Genomic DNA, 18,762 nt, shown 5'->3' with positions numbered 1-18,762 from the left:
CCAATGACATATGCTTCCTACCCAGAACTGCGTGCTGATATGGATAGTATACTATTTAACCAAAACTCCTGAGAATTCAGCATCGTTTAAATCAGGTTACTCTGCCTACTACCCAACAAACTTTGAAATGGAAAAAGAGAACTAAACAAAAAAGTGTTTTGGTCAAATACAGGACATAATTTATTTTGATATACAAGGTAGTAAAATGTATACCACTAAGGACTGAATGTGTCATTTAAAATGGGAAAGGAGATTGCAGATTTCTTCTAAAATCTGTCCTGTGTTCTTTGTCCCTGTGTTTGTAACTTTTTCTCCATTTCCTAGTCACTGCGTTTGTTTAAAGCTATTAATAATGCCTCATATTCGCACAGAAAATATTCACACACAACACTATTGAAGTTCTAGGGATAATGCAGTTGTTTCCAGAATAATCTTCATCTTTCAAACTTGCTAGATAGATGTAAGTGACTCGCTTCTATTTATTTAATTAATTTCCCCCAGATTTGCTTTGTCAGGTTTTCAGCCATAGCTTAAGTGACTTTAGAAGGCTTCTTTAATTAACCACATTCCCTCTTGCTTCCAATGATCAATGGAATGGGACAGGATCTCAAACTAAGAATATATATATTAGAAGCACACTTCTGTTAGTTTGCATTGTGTTCACAGTGATGCGTAGAGCCCGGTGATAGGCTGTAGATGATCTACAAGGAAGAGAAGATGAGTGAAATGTACTCATGACACTGACATTTTCATTGTTTCATTTCAGCGTGACTGACAGTAGCTTAAGGCTTAAAAGATCCTCCAATAACAAACACTTTCTGTCCTTTTGGAGTGAAAGTAAAGCCTTAACACATGTCCCTTAATGTTGTAATGATCAGGAACTCCTGCTGGGGTTTACAACTTCTCAAGATGTTACATTTTGTAAAAGAAATGTCCAGTTAAATCTAGTGCATTTACCGATGTGTTCAAATCTGTTATTTATTTTTATTAGCATTTTTTGTTTACTGATTAATGCATGATAACTGTGAACATGATAATATCAGTTTTTCCTATCCTATTGGAGAGGAGGAAGTTTATTCCAATGGGAGCCGTTCACTGAGAACCAGCTTTCTTTTGTAGAACAGTACACTGTTAATGAGGGTGTTTGTTTTTAGTTTTTATTTTCACATTTCATTTGCTGCTGGCTGTATTTATATATAGATAAATGTGTGACATTTGTCTTTGTATGGAATATGCCATGAATGACATTGCTGGGTTTGCTGTTTTGAACCCTGTACAGCTGCTCTTCAAGAGTTTTTTTCTGTGCCTGGAAATAAAGTTAAACTTTGTTTGATTTTCCATCTCAAAAAAAAAAAAATTAAAAAAATGGGAAAGGAGTGGTAATGTAAGGGAAAATAATTCCAGGGGAAAAAAATCTTGTGTTGATCTTTTGCACTGAATGTGTGGCTAAATATGCAGGTCAAAAACTGTTGCCTGTAGTGTTGTTTGTTTTATTTTATTTCATGTTTTCCACAATGTATACTATGTATACTATATTGTTCGTACAATATAAGTATATTGTTCGTACAATATAAGTATATTGTTCGTACAATATAAGTATATTGTTCGTACAATATAGTGATCAAAAATATATTTTCAACTGTGGCAGCTCTATGCTTCCGTAGAAAGGCAACGAATACCAAGGTAAAAATGATATAATGTTGATATCAAACTATTCTAAAGTTGCTTAAGAACTATGCCAACCTGGAATAAAGGGACTTTAGATCATTGTGCAAAGTTTTTAACCACTGAACGTAAAAGAAACTTGAAAAAGATTGGTTTGTTAAATAAATATTCATCTGTAAACTTGGATGTGTCTGATGATAAATGAGAGTTTGTGATCTAAGATTCTTTGATTATGAAAGGTAAATGCATACTATGGAAGCCCGTTTCTGCCACACTAAAAAAAATGTAACATCACAACGGCAAGTCGTAATTATTAATGATTAAAGTCATAATGATTAGATAAAAAGTCATAATTATGAGGTACTTTAACACTTCATGGAGGGTGCTCTGCCCAAAAGGAAAATCACATCCATGGGATTAGAAAGAGAACATTTTCAGTGTAAATATTCAATATTCAATCATCATTGATTGCACATTGATTGACTGAGAAGCAATAGGAGAGAACTCTTTTAAAGTGTGTTTTAAATCACATAACACTGGTATTGGGTGGAATCCTCAAACTATTCATTTCGGTGGCAGAAAAGCTGTAGGTTGTGTTAATTTTCAAATATTTTGTGAAATGAAAATTATCCTTATTTCAAAGGTGAACTAATTATTTTGATAGTCAAATATTATTATTTTAAATAAAATAATGATGTTTATGACAAATCCAAAAGAACACTTGATTATCTCATAATAACCTAAGTTAGCAATGTAATTTTTACCTGCTTATCCTGCTTGATTTTGTCTGATACTTTGACTGCATGTAAAAAAAATCCCCTGTATATGCAGTGATTGTGTTTGCAGTATATAATAATAAAGTACAGTGAAAATGTCTCAGGTAAGTGAGTAAAAAGGCTGTAAACTAAACAAAAAGATATGGAAGCCACTGCATTGTGCATCTTCTGTAAAAGAGGACTGCTCTCCCTTTTTATATCCTCCCTACAATAAAATATTTCTTACCCTTCCTTAGGGAGGGCTGGTGATGGTCACAATTAAAATAAATTGATTTATTTTATTGCAATAACAAAACATGCATTGCTGTCTCATAATGATTGCACTTCTTGTAGTGTTGACCTTTGACAGCTTGTGCAGACAAGATAAAAAAAAAAAAAAAAAGAAGATCCTGGTTGGTGCAGATCTGACAGCTGCTTTTTTTAGGAAAGAAAGATTATTATGCAATCCTTTCATTTACCAATGATTTCCTTTAGAAAAGATACAAATTTTTATCTGATGGACTGATCTAGTCGGCTGATGAAGCCGGCATCAATGTCTGATCGCTAGGCTAGCAGTGTGACTCTGAAGTGCTGTATGTTTGAAAACAGGTTTATGTTTTAAAATCTATAAAGGTTTGAACTTTGAGAGTGTTTAAACAAGAGATAAATGTTCATTCCTGTCTGAGAAAAGTGTATAAAGTGTGTAGTGAGGGTTTTACAGCCTTAAAACATCTATCACTAAAATAAAAAAAAGTTGTGTGTGTGTGTGTGGGGAGAGAATTTCTCCCCGACGCGGTATGAGTTCAACTTGAAACTAAGTCAACGTGTTCCAAATACCCCAAGTGTGTATCTGTTACTTTGGAGTAATTTGGTGTAGCAAAACGTTAAAAACATTAATTTTAAGATTACAGCCCTCTCAATAATGAGCGCGGTATTGAGCGCGCACTGTGTCGCAGTTTGTTTGGGTTAAAAAAATTAATTCAATATTAAAAACGTTTTTGTACTGATAATAGTTATTTAAATTAATATTTCATGGTTATTCAAAATTATACTCGTGATCCCAAACTTCCTTTAAGTCGCGAGTCACAGAGTCTTTTACCGACAAGTTTCCCATTGTTTAAACCAAATAACTGTCCGTGTAATTGCTCACTGTTTTACTAGAGTCGGTATTGAACTCAACCCGTTCAATACTCCATCTGGAAAACTGCAGATTCTCGGTGGTGCCGTACATGGAAGTTAAGCTCTGACCACTCGGTTCGAAGGTAAACAATGATTTTTGTTTTTAAAAAAAGATAGCCGAATTGTAGATAATATTTTCATTTACTTACTCACTCATGTAGTTTGGAGCTTTAAATTTTGTTTTGCCTGTTTTGTTATCAGCATCTCAAACATTTCACAGGAACATACACACACGGTATTTATTTATTATAAAAATATACTAAATGAGTAAAATAAATCAAAAAACTAAATATTTATACAAGAAGTACACAAAATAACTACAAAATCACATTACAATGGCAGCCAAAAACAATGACTTCAAAAAACATACATTAAAGAACAATACAACAAAAATATGAAAATGGCTCAAAATACACAAAACTAAATAGTTACACAAAAAATACACAAAATGACACTACAATGGCAACAAAAACAATAATAATATAAAAAAAAAAAAGCTGACTTCACGGATTTTGCCTATTGCGGGTTATTTTTAGAACATAACCCCTGTGATAAACGAGGGACTACTGTATTGTAAAACGATTATATTCTTGAACTCACTGTTTCCCTCTGCCTGTTTCTGTGAATATCCTCCAGTTCCTTCTTCTGCTCCAAAGCCCTAAGCAAGCTGCAGCGATGTTCAGTGTTACAATTGATCACCTTCATCAAAGCCTGATGGGCCTCTTCCATCTTCACCTACAATTTACAAAAAAAAATCCACAAGACAAGCTCAGTCCATTGTTCAAACCCAAGCCAAAAATAAGATACAACCAACATGTGACCGTACATCCAACTGTTTGATCTGCTTGTCACATGCAGATTCTTTTAGGAGTTTTTCGTGCCGCAGCTCCTCATGCCTCCTGTTTTCTGGCAGAGTCTGAAGATCCTCCAAATCCACCAACCGCCCAAACTTTGACATCATCTGTTCGTCACATTTCTTTTCCAACACTACAAACAGACAAAAAAGGATTGACTGATGTTTCTAAAATATAGACATTGCATGTATTCAGAGTTTCAGGTGGAGTTGAAGTTGTTGGCCTGGGCCATACCTTGGATCTTGGCTTTCATGTCCCTGCGATCAGAGATGATCTTGGCATGAGTTTGGAGGTCTTTCTCAGGGAGAGTTTCTGCCTGCAGCTGTTGGATGCCCTCCTGTAGCCTGGTCAACTCACACTTGTTAAGCACCAATGCTTGGCTCAGGTCTCTGGGCGTCCCATCATCTATGACAAACTCAATCTGATTCACAGATCACAGAATAAAAAGAAGAGATACCAGGCTGTGAAATGCTTGGATGTGTTTTTTTCTGAAATTGTATACCTCATGTTCCGGAATAAATCATGAATAAATTCAAATAGAATACAGAACCTTTAAGCAATGTTCTGTATATTTTGAGTCAGTTTCTTGGTCTCTTTATTCATGATCAAGAAATAGCACATGATATGTTTTTTTAAATCTTGTACTTCTTGCTTATTTTGGTAATAGGAGGATTTTAAGAAAGTTCTATAGAAATTAATCTATTCAGGAGCCACTATATCAGTGGTTATCAACCTTGGGGTTGGGACCCCATGTGGGGTCGCTTGGAGTTTAAATGATATTGTCTGAAATTTCCGAAAAGTTAAAATAGATTTTTGAAATGTTTTAATAATTATTCTTTTTTTTTTTTATTAAAACACACAATCTTAAACAACTGTATTTCTATACTTTCACTTTGTGAATCTAGTTCAAATAAAATGCAATAAAAAAAAAAAAAACTTTAGTCAAACATGATCAAAAACTAATTCTAGAAAAAAATGTCTTTGGGGTCGCTAAAAATACTTGATATCAAAATGGGGTCATGTTCCAAAAATGGTTGGGAACCACTGCACTAAATAGTGTTTCTTTCCACTTTATTTTTTTTTCAAAATGAGGGTCTTTAAAATGTGTATCACTCATGTATTCCATCATTATGCTAAATAATGTACCTGGTGCAGTTTGACAGGAACCAGTATATCCAGTTTGTTCATTTTTTCTTGTATTTCTCTGGTAATCATATCCAGGTCATTTTCCGCTGCCTTACGCTTGCTTTTCAACATTTTTTCCTGCAGACCCAAGAAAAACCTTTGATCAAAACATGTGGAGAAAATGTGATAAAACACAATGGACGCAAATGTGGGATAAGTCTGACCTTCTTGAGTGTGTCACACTCCTTCCTTAAAACCTCAGCAGCCTCCTTCTCCTCCATCAGCAGGTCTTCCAGGTCCAGTCGACGCTCACGCTGCTGCAGAGCATGTTCAAACAGCTCCGGCTCACATCCTTAAGGACACACAAACACACAATGTAATGCAAAATATTTACTGTATAGAACTGCAAAGATGAAAGTTCAACTAAACTGATCACACTAAGTTTTCTCTCTTCTATGAAGTATAACAGAATTTAGTACAGGTGTATAAACTCAGCCCCACGGCTCTGAAATATATTTCATCACTTTTGTAATAAAAAGATGTCAAAGAATGTTCAATGTTGACTGGTTTAAAAATAATGTATACAATACTGTAGTATTTAGTCAGCTACAAATTGTGCAAGTACTCCCACTTAAAAAGATGAGAGAGGCCTGTAACTTTCATCATCGGTATACCGTAACTATGAGAGACAAAATGAGAAAAAAATCCAGAAAATCCCATTGTATGTATGAAACTAATCTGTACCCTGTTATGTTTACATCCCACAACATATGAATTCATGTGTCCATCTTACAGCCACAAACACATCATCATCATCATGTGGTTATGAGGCCTCTGTAACCCAGCTCTCATCCTGTCTCACAAACACGCGTTATGTTGTGCTATATTATCTGTTATTGTAGTAGTAGTATTTAGAAGTTCCCCATTACCGTTCAGTAGATTATGATTGTTATGTTCTAATGTTTTAATAAATCATTAATAAACAGTCTCAGTCTGAGTAAATTGTACATATTTATCTGTGTAACAGCTAACTGAGGCAGGCTCATGCTGGGATGTATATTTATTGGTTTAGATTAAAATGTAAAGTTTGTAACTTACAATTAAATGAGACAATTTTAGTTATTGATAAAGTCTTGGTTTTACCAAGTGGTGTCCCCTGAAATGAATCATATTTGAAAATGCAATAAGCAATTAGTTAGAAGAAATGTACTGGTGCCCATTTTGTTGGGGCAACTGTAGAGGGGAAAAGTTGATGCGTCATTCATTGAAGTAATGGGAACGAGTAGTGGACAAAAGAGCATCAGCAAGAATGAAAGGAAAGGTGTACAAGACAATAGAGAGACCAGCTATTTTGTATGGTTTGGAGACAGTAGCACTGAGGAAAAGACAGGAAAATGTTGAGGTTCTCTTCGGATGTGACGATGATAGAAAAGAACAGGAATGAGAACATCAGAGGGATGGCACGTGTTAGATGTTTGGGAGATAAAGTCAGAGGGGCCAGACTGAGATGGTTTGCACATGTACAGAGCAGGGATATGATGAATATATTGGTAGAAGGATGCTTTAGGGCAGGAGGCCTAGAGGAAGACCAAAGAGGAGATTTATGGATGTAGTGAGAGAACATGAAGTCAGTTGGTGTGAGAGAAGATGATGCAGAGGATAGAGTTAGATGAAGGCACAGGATTCACTGTGGCCAGCACTGAAGGAAACAGCCAATAGGAAAAGAAGAAGAAAAAAGCAATCAGTTCTGAGCAAATAATTAGTCAAAGGTTTAAATAACTCCCAATTGACCAGCTCTGTAGTACCCAGTTTAGCTCACAACACCACAAAAGCTGTGTTGAAATATCTGATACGTGTCTGAAGTGACACGTTAAGCAGCAGCACCCTGGTTCAGTGATGGTTTAGAGAACACAACAACAAAATTAATGGCCTCCAAAATATTAGCCATCAACATGTTCTGGAAATTTTTTAGGATCCATGTAAGGCCTACCTCACAACTCATTGGAATTAAAAAAAAAAAAAAGAATAGGTGAATATTACTTATTTTCATATATTGGAATTTTATATTAAAGGTATTGTGGACAATTTTTTAGAAAAGAAACGTTCTCTGTTTGCGTGACACGCCTACTTACTTACAAGTTGGTGTGGACATCGGTCATAGTAGCTTACTTATCAACGTAAGATTTGCACTTTTCCCACAATGTGGCCGTACCAGCCTGTCATTGGCTGATCTCGTTAGATCTCAGAAGCTAAGCAGGTCTGGGCCTGGTTAGTAGTTGGATGGGAGACCACTGAGAATTCCAGGTGCCACAGTGGGGCACAGTCACCACATTGGTATCTGTCATTATGTCTCACTTCACCCACATTGCCTAGTATGAATGCAGTGTGTGAGTGAGTGGTGGTTGGTCTGCCCCAGGGCAGCTGTGGCTACAATAGTAGCTCACCACTATTAAGTGTGGAGTGAAAGAATAATCCCTTAATTCTGTGAAGCGACTTTGAGCGTAAAAAAAGTGCTAAATAAAATTGATGTATTATCATTATGTCAGACTCGCCACCGGTAAGTGAAGATCCTTACGTAAACATGTTTGACAATTAGGAGGACCAATAGTTTTGATGATCAACCCAAAAGTTAAACATTGTCCACAATACCTTTAAGATCTAGTCACATCAATTATTATTCTGGGCTCCAAACTAATGTGATTATATGCTTCATTATAGGTAGTTCTTCATAAAGTTATAACTGTGTGTTAAATATCACTGTTTTAGTGTTCAGACCTGGAGGACAAACGCTGTCATTCAGAGCATCTTCTTCCTCTGTGTCACTATATTGCACTTCATTCCAGTTTACTTCATCAGAGTCTTCTTCCTCGCTGTCTTCTTCTTCTACAAACACATGGATGATGGGTGAGTCATCGGGGTTTTGTGGCTTAATGGAACAGTTTTTTTTTCTTCTGGTTAACACACTGTGTCACCTCCCCTCACCTTCCTCATCATCTCCTGCCATCTCCGTCTTTTTCACACGTTTGATTTTCTTCTTAAAGACTTTGATCAGAAAGTTTTCAAACTCATTTTCTCCCAGCGAAGCCTTGAACGCAGCAGTCAGCGCTTTCTCGCTCTCCTGAATCTTTGCTATGTCTCTCATTTTCTCCTCAAGCTGGGCCTTACACTGCTCCAGCTTGGCCTGTCAGGGTTAAGAAAAGGATAGAAGATGATTGATATTATTCAGATGCACATTAACCTACTACCAGGGTTGGGTTCAATTACACTTCTCAGTTACAATTACAATTCAATTATTATAACAATGACCAGCATTTTTTACAATTACAATTAAATTACAATATTTTTTTTTTGTTATCCTCAGAAAGTCAATAACAATTACATTCTCAGTTACTTACTAAAGTTCAATTACAAATAATCACAATTACTGAGCCTGAAATAAATAACCTAATAAAAGGTGACCATTCTCTTTTATTAGCGTGATAAGAAATCAGCTGTAAAATACACAAAAAATATATATATCTATCATCTCATTTCTTTCCTATCTATTGGTTACCTTGTTACGCTTCCTAATCAATGAAAATATAGGTTTCAATATTTTTGGTGTGCGTCTGAGCCTTTTTTTTTCTGTGCCTTTTTCATCTTACCGTTTAAAAAAATATATAAATCAAGGGGTAGACCCTTGATTTATATATTTTTTTAAACGGTAAGATGTTGGAAAGCTTGATATAAAACACATTTTAAGAACTGTTAACTATAGAGTATATGTGTAGAACTGTAACATGGTGCCCCAGTTTTGCGTTAAATTATAATTGACAATTTTTGTAGAATTTTAATGGCAATTACAATTATAAAGTCAATTATCTAAACTCAATTACAATTTAATTATGATTACAACAGCAAACACTTTTTTAAAATGACAATAACAATTTTAAATAAATAGATGTAATTAATTATCAACTACGCAATTACAATCATAATTGACCCCAACCCTGCCTAACACCACTGACCAATCTCGGGGTACGCAAATTGTCATGGGTCAGAAATAAAAACAGCGTGACAACATTGGAAATATAAGAATATAAATAGAGCAGCAGTATGGAGACTCCAGGCATTGCCACAAATGACACATTGGCCTCTGTAAGTCTACCCTCTAGTGGGGACAGAAAAATAATCTTATCCAAAAAGCACAAATATGGCAGGAGCTTCATAGCTTTGCGCTAGCCAAACATGCTTGATGCCATCTGCCACCACGTACTTGTGTTAAAGTAGATTTTTTAGCTTTGACAAACGTGAAAACATAATACAGAGCAAGAATTTGGATGGAGAACAATTAAAGACTCATAAACATTACAAACATTCAAACATTACAGAGTGATGTGCATCCTCTCAACCTCACCCTTCTCATTAAAGTTGTAGCGAGTTGTAGCTCACAGTTTTAGGGTGATGAATATGTTGTTTTACTGCTATATGTTCACTCAACAAATATTTGGTAGATTTGTTAAAAATAAAAAAAAAACATTTTTTTTTCACTGAAAATGCCAGTAGGCTAATTAATAAAATTAAAGAGAACAAGTGATCATTCTGAATAAGAAGTTTCAAACTTTTCCTAAAAAATGTACTAATAACACATTTTAAAATAGTAAACTTCTTTGTAAAACATATTTATCATTATGTTCTTGTACAGGTTTTGGTTTGCACCAATAGTGAAATACTATAAAGCAGTTAAAAACTACTGATGTAGCTGCTAATGTGGAAGAACAGTTTTGTTTAACTCAGGGGACCTCTCTCATCAGTTCACTGTTTTAGGTTCTAATAAAGTCTTGCTCTCTGGATTTGTAAAGGAAATTATGTCCAAAAGTGATCTTTTCATAAAGCTGCTGGGGATGATAATGAACATTTTTTTTTTATACTACCGCTACCTGTATTTCATCCAAGAATTGTTCCCACCCCCCAAAAAACTGCCAAAGTGTTATTTCTAGTGTTTTCGCAGACTTAAAGTTTTTGACAAAACAATGTTTCATGTTGATATTTTGGCTTTCCATGGAAACACCTAAATATGGCCAAAATTTACATTCCATCATGAACTTCATAAACAATCCAGAACAAAAATAAAGTCAAATGAATCACTGTCTAGTCTGGAGTCAACAACAAACTTGTGAGCAGTAATTTCAACCTGTGATTAAATTCTTGCGTTTTATGTAAAACAACATCTTCATTGTATCATATTTTTATCTGTGTTGTCAAAACAATCTTGGTTATTGTCCTCAGCAGTTTTGAACTGGGTACATTAAAATAAAAAGAGATGTGATTCCAAAAGAGTTAAACTGGCAGAAATGTGTGTTTACATGTGCCTCCAAAGCCATCAGCTCTTCTTTTTTCTTCTCAATGCTTTCAATTTGGTTTTTGCTAGTGATGTCCCACATCTTTTCTCTGGCCTCCAGAAGTGCCTGTTCATCCTCCAGATTATCCTGCTCTTCTTCTGGTTTCTCCGAATAACTGAGAGAAGAAAAATCAGTGTTGTTACCATTTGATATTGCAATACTAAAACATCACAAGATGTATCGCCGAGGGTGGGATCTGATTAGAAAAACAATGTCACACAATCTACTGCACACCAGATTGTTTTTATTTATTAATATTCCTATTGAGTTCAAAGGTCAACCAAGACTAAGAATGTAAGTACAGAACTAAAGGCAAACAAAAGCATAGTTATTTTACTAACTGCAAGTTGTCTTTTTTTCTTTTCAAAAATATTTCATCATATCAAGCCCATTGTCATTTATCATATCATATTGTGAACTCAGTGTATCGTCTCATCCCAAGAATATATATGTATTCACAGAACATACTTTGTGCTTGTTTGACAAAATACAAAACAATTGAAATTTTAAAACAAAAAATTTAAAAACAGCTTGGCTGTTTGTCTGGTTTGGAGCAAGTTAGCTTTACAGAATAAAGCTCAATAGTAACTGATGTTGTTGGTTTTTGTTGAAACAGTATCCCAGCTAAACTCATCCAAGATACATTGCAAATCCTCCTGGATAAATCTTAAATCTGCTATCTATGTGTTATGAAATACTCCCCTGATCTGGCAATGCTTTGTTAGCCTAGCCTTTGATGCTTAAATAGTTCTGACTGATTGTCTGTTTTTAAAAGGCTTGAAATACAATCTCTATTTGTTACAACAACTCTGCTCTCAGTCTGCTGGTCTTCTGGAAGTTCCTAAAGTGTCTAGAAGCAGAACAGGAGGCAGATCATTCAGCTACCAAGCTCCTCGCCATTGGAACCAGCTCCCAGTCTTAGTATAGGAGGCTGCTTGTCTCTCCACCTTTAAGGCTAAACTCAAAACCTATTTATTTTCTAAAGCATATACCGTAAAATAGCGTTGACTTAACTACTAGGAACAAACCCCTAAACCTAAAAAAATAGGAACTAAAAACTAAGATTATGTAGTAGAAAACCAACATTATATTCAAATACAATCCACCATCTACACATAGCTCTAATGGGCTGCAAAGGGATGGTGTCCAGTCAGACACAGTTGCGCCGGGTTGTAGACTTTTGTCCCTCTTTGCATAACCCATCATACTGCTCACACTGCTTCACATCATTTACACTGATGTCCACCCCATATATCAATACGTGCGACCAGTACAAGACAAAACCTTGTCTGTAGTGGTAGCATTTCTGACCATGGTGGATGCTGCAAGACGTTTAATGTTAACCCAACCACTAGGAAGGAGTGAATCATAGTGTATCATGTTTTTCCTGCAGTCTGTGCCTTCTCCTCGCCCTCCGCTCTCTTTTCTGTTTCAGGTGTCTTGATGCTGGAGATAGCGGTTCCTGATGACTTTGTTGTAATTTGCGCTATACAAATAAAGTTGAATTGAACAACTCACATTAGGGCCCATTCCTGCTTCCTCTTCTCAATTTTAGCTCCAGCTTGTTGGGCTTTCTCTGCAGCTTTCTGGAGTCTCTCCTCCTGCCGATCTCCCAATTTAATCTTTGCTCTTGGCACCACTGGCGGCACATCTGTATCTAGAGATGCACATACAAAATGCACATACAGTACAGTGTGCGACTTTGTGACAATGGGTGTATTACACAGATTTTCTCACCCTCATGGTTGTTGCTGTTTTTTGAAGTATGATTGAAGGTTTTTTTTCCTGATGGTGCAGTGTCTCTTATCTCATTAGCCTGAGTGGGAGGACATTGATTCATGGCCTCAGGTAGAGGCTTGGCCACTGATGGGAGAGGGTAGGTGGACACTCTGTGGCTGCTGTGAATAGCAACCACGGTGACAACATTGATTTCCAGATGGTTCCTATGAAATTGGAGACAATTAAAAGACAATATTATTAATGGAGAGGTGCAAAATATGAAATAATGTTATGAATTGCCATATCATTGAGTGATGGCTGCAGGTGATCCATGTTAGAACATCAAGTCACAAGTCGTAGGATCCTTTTCCCAACACATCAACAGTAGAAGGCAAGGCAAGGCAAATTTGTCTGTACAGCGCTTTTCATACACAATGCAACTCAATGTGCTTTACATGATCAAAAACTGCAACAGAAAACATTTAACAGCCTAAAAATCAATAGGAACATTAAAATCAGCAACAAACACATTACGTTAACAGCAACATGACCAAAAGTCTCCCTCTCAGTCATACGCAATAGAGAAAAAGAGAAGCTTTAACTTTGATTTAGAACTACAGGTAATACCCCGCAGAGATCCATATTCAAGGCTAGTATAGCACTCATTGGCAAAGGTTTTTCTAATGCTCTGGAGTTGTAAAATTCATTCAATTAAAAATATCTGGGTTTGGCAATTTTACAAGCAGCCTACTCAGCTACATGTGAAATTGCTTTTTAGAAACCAAGGTGAATCTTTGGTATTTAATGTGTAAGTTAAGACTGAAGATGTAATCCCATAATAATTATTATTGCAATATAACATTTAGGTAAATTTGTATTTCTAAATACAGGAACATCTAGGTTTATTTACTATTATTTGTTTGTCTAGAAAATATTACAGGTAAAATTTTCCAACAACAAAATGGCATTATTTTAATCATTATCTTATGTTTGTTCAGTTATTCTTGAACCATTGCCTTTTTTTCAAAGAAAGTCTTTTTAGGCATGATAAAGTAAAAATGCAAATTTTGAATAAAATTATGTATTTTTCTTTAATCACTCCCTGGCCAAGATCCTAATGTGTATAATCTTCTTCTTAATACAACACACTTATTTTTTCTGGTGACAATCAAGTTTTTGAAAAACTTAGTTCATAAATACTGTGACACTTTTTTCAAACTGGGTTTAAGATATGATATCTTCTAATAATCGCAAAGGGGGACAGTCAGGTGATTTGAAAACATCTACTAGTATGGCTGCATTATTGAATTGCAATTGACATGAGGTAAAAGACAAATTTCCTTCCTGAAGAATTGTCTCCATTACTTGAGAACTGCATGTGTCCGTTATCTATTAAAAGTAGACTGTATGAATAATTATTTGACTGTGTGTGTGCGTGCGCGCGCGCGTGTGTGTGTGTGTACCAGTCCGGTTGTTTTCTGAGTTCTATGCAGCAACGTTCCTCCTCCCAGGTCAACTCCCTCCTGACTTCTGAGACTCGCTGGGCCTTTAAATGCTCTGCTTGTTCATTAAAACCATGATTTATCTGCAACTCCTGCACATAAACAGACACACACACACACACAAATTGTAATTTGAATCAGAGTGATACACACAGATCGTATATTCAGATGTTTATGTATGTACCGTACCTCTGGTTTGAGGCAAACATGCTTTGGTAAGCTCAGGTTTTCATCCAGCACTTGTCTGAACTTTCTTTGAAGTTCATGGAGTTTCTTTTTTGTTTCAGTCACCGTTAGTGCAGCCTCTCGCTGCACGTGGTCCTTTACCTGCCTCTGCTTGGCTGCCTCTAAACTAGATGAAGAAGAGGAAGGTGGCTGTTAGGAGTTCTCCAAGTTATCAATAAACATACCTGAATCTTTCAGAGATGGGTTTAATGGTACAGAAATATAAATAGACAGATAGAAAATTGTAGCCCTCTTAATAGTTTAAACTCAAAGTACCTTCTGCAGGCTTTTATGCCAGGAAGTGTATAATGCTGCATTTGATTGCACCCAAAACCTGAATAAATCAGACAGAACGAATTGGAAAAGTGCAATAAAACAGCCCTTGAGTTCGGGATGCCGACTCAGGAATTTGGGCAGGATGTAGGCAGCCCGAGTCGATCAAAATGTCGTCTTAGCAAAATTGCACCTTACACCGTGAGATGTAAACAGTCACTTTCTCCTCAACTTTTAATTTTAAGTGTTGTCTAATTAAAAATGTAGAATAACTTTATAGTAGCATTTCCATTCCAATTTTGTTCATTTAAACACTGCTCTGCATAATGATGCCCTATAATTCAATGCATTCTTTCTACAGCCTATGGTTCAATGAAGCATGCAGGATTCCCCTCGCTGCTACGTTTAAGTCATACTTAAAGTATATGACGTTTCTCTCTCTCACCCTCAAGTAGATAAAATATATAGGCATTTTGCTCCTTGAATAATATCAAAGCAAACATCAGTTTTCCGAGCTTACTGAATGAAGCACATTTAGCTCGAATTGACGACCTGGACCTTCCTGAGTTCCGAGTGCAATCGAACGCAGCATAACAGTAATGCATGCACCATTTGAGCTACCTTGCCTCAAATATATCAACAACAACATGTCCTTAGACTCTGAATACAGCCTACGAATGAAGTAAAAGACCACATTGAAACAACTCTCCTTCTACAGTATGTTTAAACACACGAAAAGTTGACCACAAATCCAAAATGTCAGTGTGCATATGTCATTAGCGCACTGCTGTATGAAGTGGAAGGCTCTACTAATGACAAAGTGAAAAACAGAGTGATGTTGGCCCTTTAACTTTGTTCACGTTACTTCTACAACAACGACTGTGATGGTTTGGTCATGTTTGCCTTGAGGGAGATGGCTGAATTCCCAAGGTTATATATGATGAACTAACTTATGGCCAAAGATAGCCTCATTTGTGTTAATAAGACTTCTGTAAGTGAGTCACAAAATAACTTAATATCAACATCAGGAGTTGGAAGACATTGTGGATGACTGCAGCACTTGCTACCACCTCAAAGGAGAGGAGTCAGCAAGAAGGAAATTCAGATTCAGAAACTCACATTCTTGTTCACTAAAGAAAATAAAGATGTGCGTTCTATCCCTTCCATTATTGTTTCATTTTCTATTGCATGATTTTGCAAGATGCGCGTATGTTGTAATACATATCTGAAAGAACCTATATATCTATCTGTGTGTGTGTGTAAAAAACATCCAAAATATGTTTAGAACTAAAAATGAACTTTCTTCTGTTGATTCTTGTTTTTTTTTTTTTTTTTTTTTTTATTTTGCCATTAAAAGACCTTACTGTTTGTTATCTAATTACTTCATGACTTTGATGCTTTAAACCAGTCCTGTTCAACTGGCGGCCCATGGGCCACAACCGGCCCACTCCTCAAACTCATCCGGTCCGTGTCCCATCTATCCATAGTTAGTGAATAAATTGTTTAATGTCCATTAAAAACTGTACACACAAGGCTTTGCGACACTTTACGACACTTTGCGACACTTTAAGGCACTCTGTGACAGTGTGCGGCACTTTGTGACGTTTTCCGGCACTGCTGCTTACAGCGCCTAATATGAGAAGGGTCTGTTGCTCATTATGGAAAGGCGCTTCAGATAATCGGAAGGCATGGCACATTCAAAGGACAATGTCTGGCGGCACTTCAAGACGACCCATGCCAACTGTGACAACGACTATCCATCAGGTTCAGATGCTCAGCAGACAAAACTGTAACCACTTGTTTTAAATTGCAAACAAAACTCTGCAATCTTCTCTCACACTTGCACGGTGCAGCAGAAAGGAACCATAGCTTCTCTACGAGTAACATGGATACTCACGAAAAACAAACAGTCATTTACTGATGCAGAAACAGTGAAAAACTGTATAATTGCTGCTGTCGATGAGGTGGTAACAGACAATAAAGTGAAACAACAGGTAACATATTCTATTAAGGGAATTCCTCTGTCAGATACGACAACTGCGAGAAGGATGGATGTTTTAGCCACAGACGTTTTGCTTACTTATTTCTTGCACTTTTTAACCAGCAGGTGCTGTCAGTATCATTTAATTAAACTTGAAGCTGCTCGTGTTTTTTGTTACTTGTACAAAAAGGGGAGATACTAAAACCCAGAAACATTTCAGAGACATACCGAAGACAGAGTAAATTCTACCCCGTACTGCATTCACAGGCTGTAATATCACCAAGTTTATTCCTGGTTATGGTTTTTTGGAGTTTAATAGGGCGACCGTGGCTCAGGTGGTAGTGGTTCGTCTTCTGATCGAGAGGTTTGGGGTTCGATCCCAGTACCTGACTATGTGTTGAAGTGTCCTTGGGCAAGACACTGAACCCTAAGTTGCTCCCAGTGGTCGACTAGCGCCTTGCATGGCAGTCCTGTCCCACTGGTGTGTGAATGTGAGAGTGATTGGGTGAATGAGCTGATATGTAAAGCGCTTTGAGACTGCTTCAGTGTGGTGATAAAGCGCTATATAAATCAAGTCCATTTACCAATAAGGTTTTATTTACTGGTGATTAGTTCCTACTGCATATTTACAGGTTTATACATTAAACATTTTTATTCTGCATAGTTCCTGTTATGAACATATACGTAGGCTACATCTGAATGAGGTAACCTTTTAAATAATAATAATATAAAAAATAAATAAATAATAAAAAATAAAACTGGTTTCCATGTGTTTCCGAGCAATAGGAACTAGTCGCCTGTAAATAAAGCCAAATAAAACTTTGAAAAACTATAACCACAGGAATAAATATTTGCTCACTGGTAAAGATAGTAGCTCTAACAACTGGTACAAACTTGGTGATATTACAGCTTGTGCAGTAAGTAGTAGTACGGGGCAGAAGTTTCCAGCATGTCTCAAAAAAGCAAACTGGTGCTGTTGTTGCCCCTCCCGTGCCCGAGAGGAGTGAGAATGAAAACCCTGAGAAAAGAGAACAAGGGACGGCGATGAGCTTTCCGTTTGCATTGCTCTGCTGCAGGGTTTATTCTGCCCTTCTTAATTAAACACATTTACAATTTGTTTAATACAATTTTACAAAGTTCAATAAACAATATTCAAAAAGAACTGTGTTAACAATACATCACACATTTACAAATATCTATTTCAGCCTAACTCAAATAATATTCTAAAATTTCTCTATTTTTACATGTATCAAAATAACAATTACATTTTCTCTTTTCTGTAATTTACCATTCAGTTTATTTTTATATTACCTGTATAACTCAAAATGACAGCCCATGTAATTAAACTTGAACAACATAAAACTATATAACTGTATACTTTAACTTTCACCACTTGTACCTTTGGTGTTTATATGTTCACTGTCTGTACTACGTTCATTTATAAGGACACATTTACTATTAAACTACTGCCTTATTGTTACTCTAGCAAGTAGCCTGAAAATCTCCGCTAGCATTAGCATGTTAGCATTCACTTTCAAACACACTTTACAACATAAATTAACTTCTAACAACATTCACATTTACACACATACATTGCTAAGGTTGTAAACTACCACCAGCATTGTTTTGTGTGCTTCTGTAACCTTTAACAAACCTGAGAAAAGAGTACAAGGGACGGAGATGAGCTTTCCGTTTGCATTGCTCTGCTACAGGGTTTATTCTGCCCTTCTGCCCCTTGGCGTCCGAACTCCTGTTCGATGCGCCCCTTGTGGCACATCAAAGTATCGCACCATATAGTTGTCTGACAATTTATTGCTTACAAAAAAAATGAGTAGAGTCTGTTTTTAACTATTAAAATTAACATATGAAATGCATTCCTCCTCTAGCTGTTTTTAACCACTTTTTACTATTTTTTTAAATCATGTTTTAACAATGAGTCTTACACTGTTACTGTTAATTAAAGTGGAAACTGGTGATGTTTTTCAGTTGTTGTTTTTTATTAATTCTTGCATAGAAAAAACAAGCAGGTGTTTTTTGTGACTTCCCTTTTTAAAAAAAATTAAAACTGATGTTAGTTATGTTATGTTTTTTTTTAAATGTCTT

General features: G+C 36.1%; 1 protein-coding gene and 1 pseudogene across 1 annotated transcript; one reads left to right on the top strand and one right to left on the bottom strand.

Moving 5' to 3' along the window:
- Window positions 1-644: 644 nt before the first annotated feature.
- On the bottom strand, window positions 645-18,379 carry LOC114460856 (cilia- and flagella-associated protein 44-like). The gene is made up of 14 exons (XM_028442722.1): window positions 18,314-18,379; window positions 14,370-14,532; window positions 14,142-14,272; window positions 12,697-12,902; window positions 12,478-12,616; window positions 10,924-11,074; window positions 8,561-8,759; window positions 8,354-8,461; window positions 5,803-5,930; window positions 5,600-5,716; window positions 4,688-4,874; window positions 4,426-4,586; window positions 4,200-4,334; window positions 645-701 (listed from the first exon to the last, which is right to left on the bottom strand). Exons 4-14 carry the CDS (start codon window positions 12,797-12,799, stop codon window positions 645-647), a joined length of 1,485 nt encoding a protein of 494 aa, XP_028298523.1. The 5' UTR covers window positions 12,800-12,902; window positions 14,142-14,272; window positions 14,370-14,532; window positions 18,314-18,379.
- LOC114460881 (uncharacterized) lies at window positions 7,777-7,894 on the top strand (annotated as a pseudogene).
- Window positions 18,380-18,762: the final 383 nt, after the last annotated feature.

Source organism: Gouania willdenowi, unplaced genomic scaffold (genome assembly GCF_900634775.1).
Source record: "Gouania willdenowi unplaced genomic scaffold, fGouWil2.1 scaffold_82_arrow_ctg1, whole genome shotgun sequence".
In the NCBI taxonomy this organism is placed as follows: Eukaryota; Metazoa; Chordata; class Actinopteri; order Blenniiformes; family Gobiesocidae; genus Gouania; species Gouania willdenowi.
This window is presented reverse-complemented; position numbering and strand designations above follow the sequence as displayed.

Coding starts and splice junctions, on each gene's coding strand:
- LOC114460856 (XM_028442722.1), bottom strand. CDS start 12,799: ATGAATCAATGTCCTCCCACTCAGGCTAATGAGATAAGAGACACTGCA. Junction 4,875..5,599: donor TTCCTGTCAAACTGCACCAG/GTACATTATTTA, acceptor TCTGTGAATCAG/ATTGAGTTTGTCATAGATGA. Junction 4,587..4,687: donor CATGAAAGCCAAGATCCAAG/GTATGGCCCAGG, acceptor GTCTGTTTGTAG/TGTTGGAAAAGAAATGTGAC.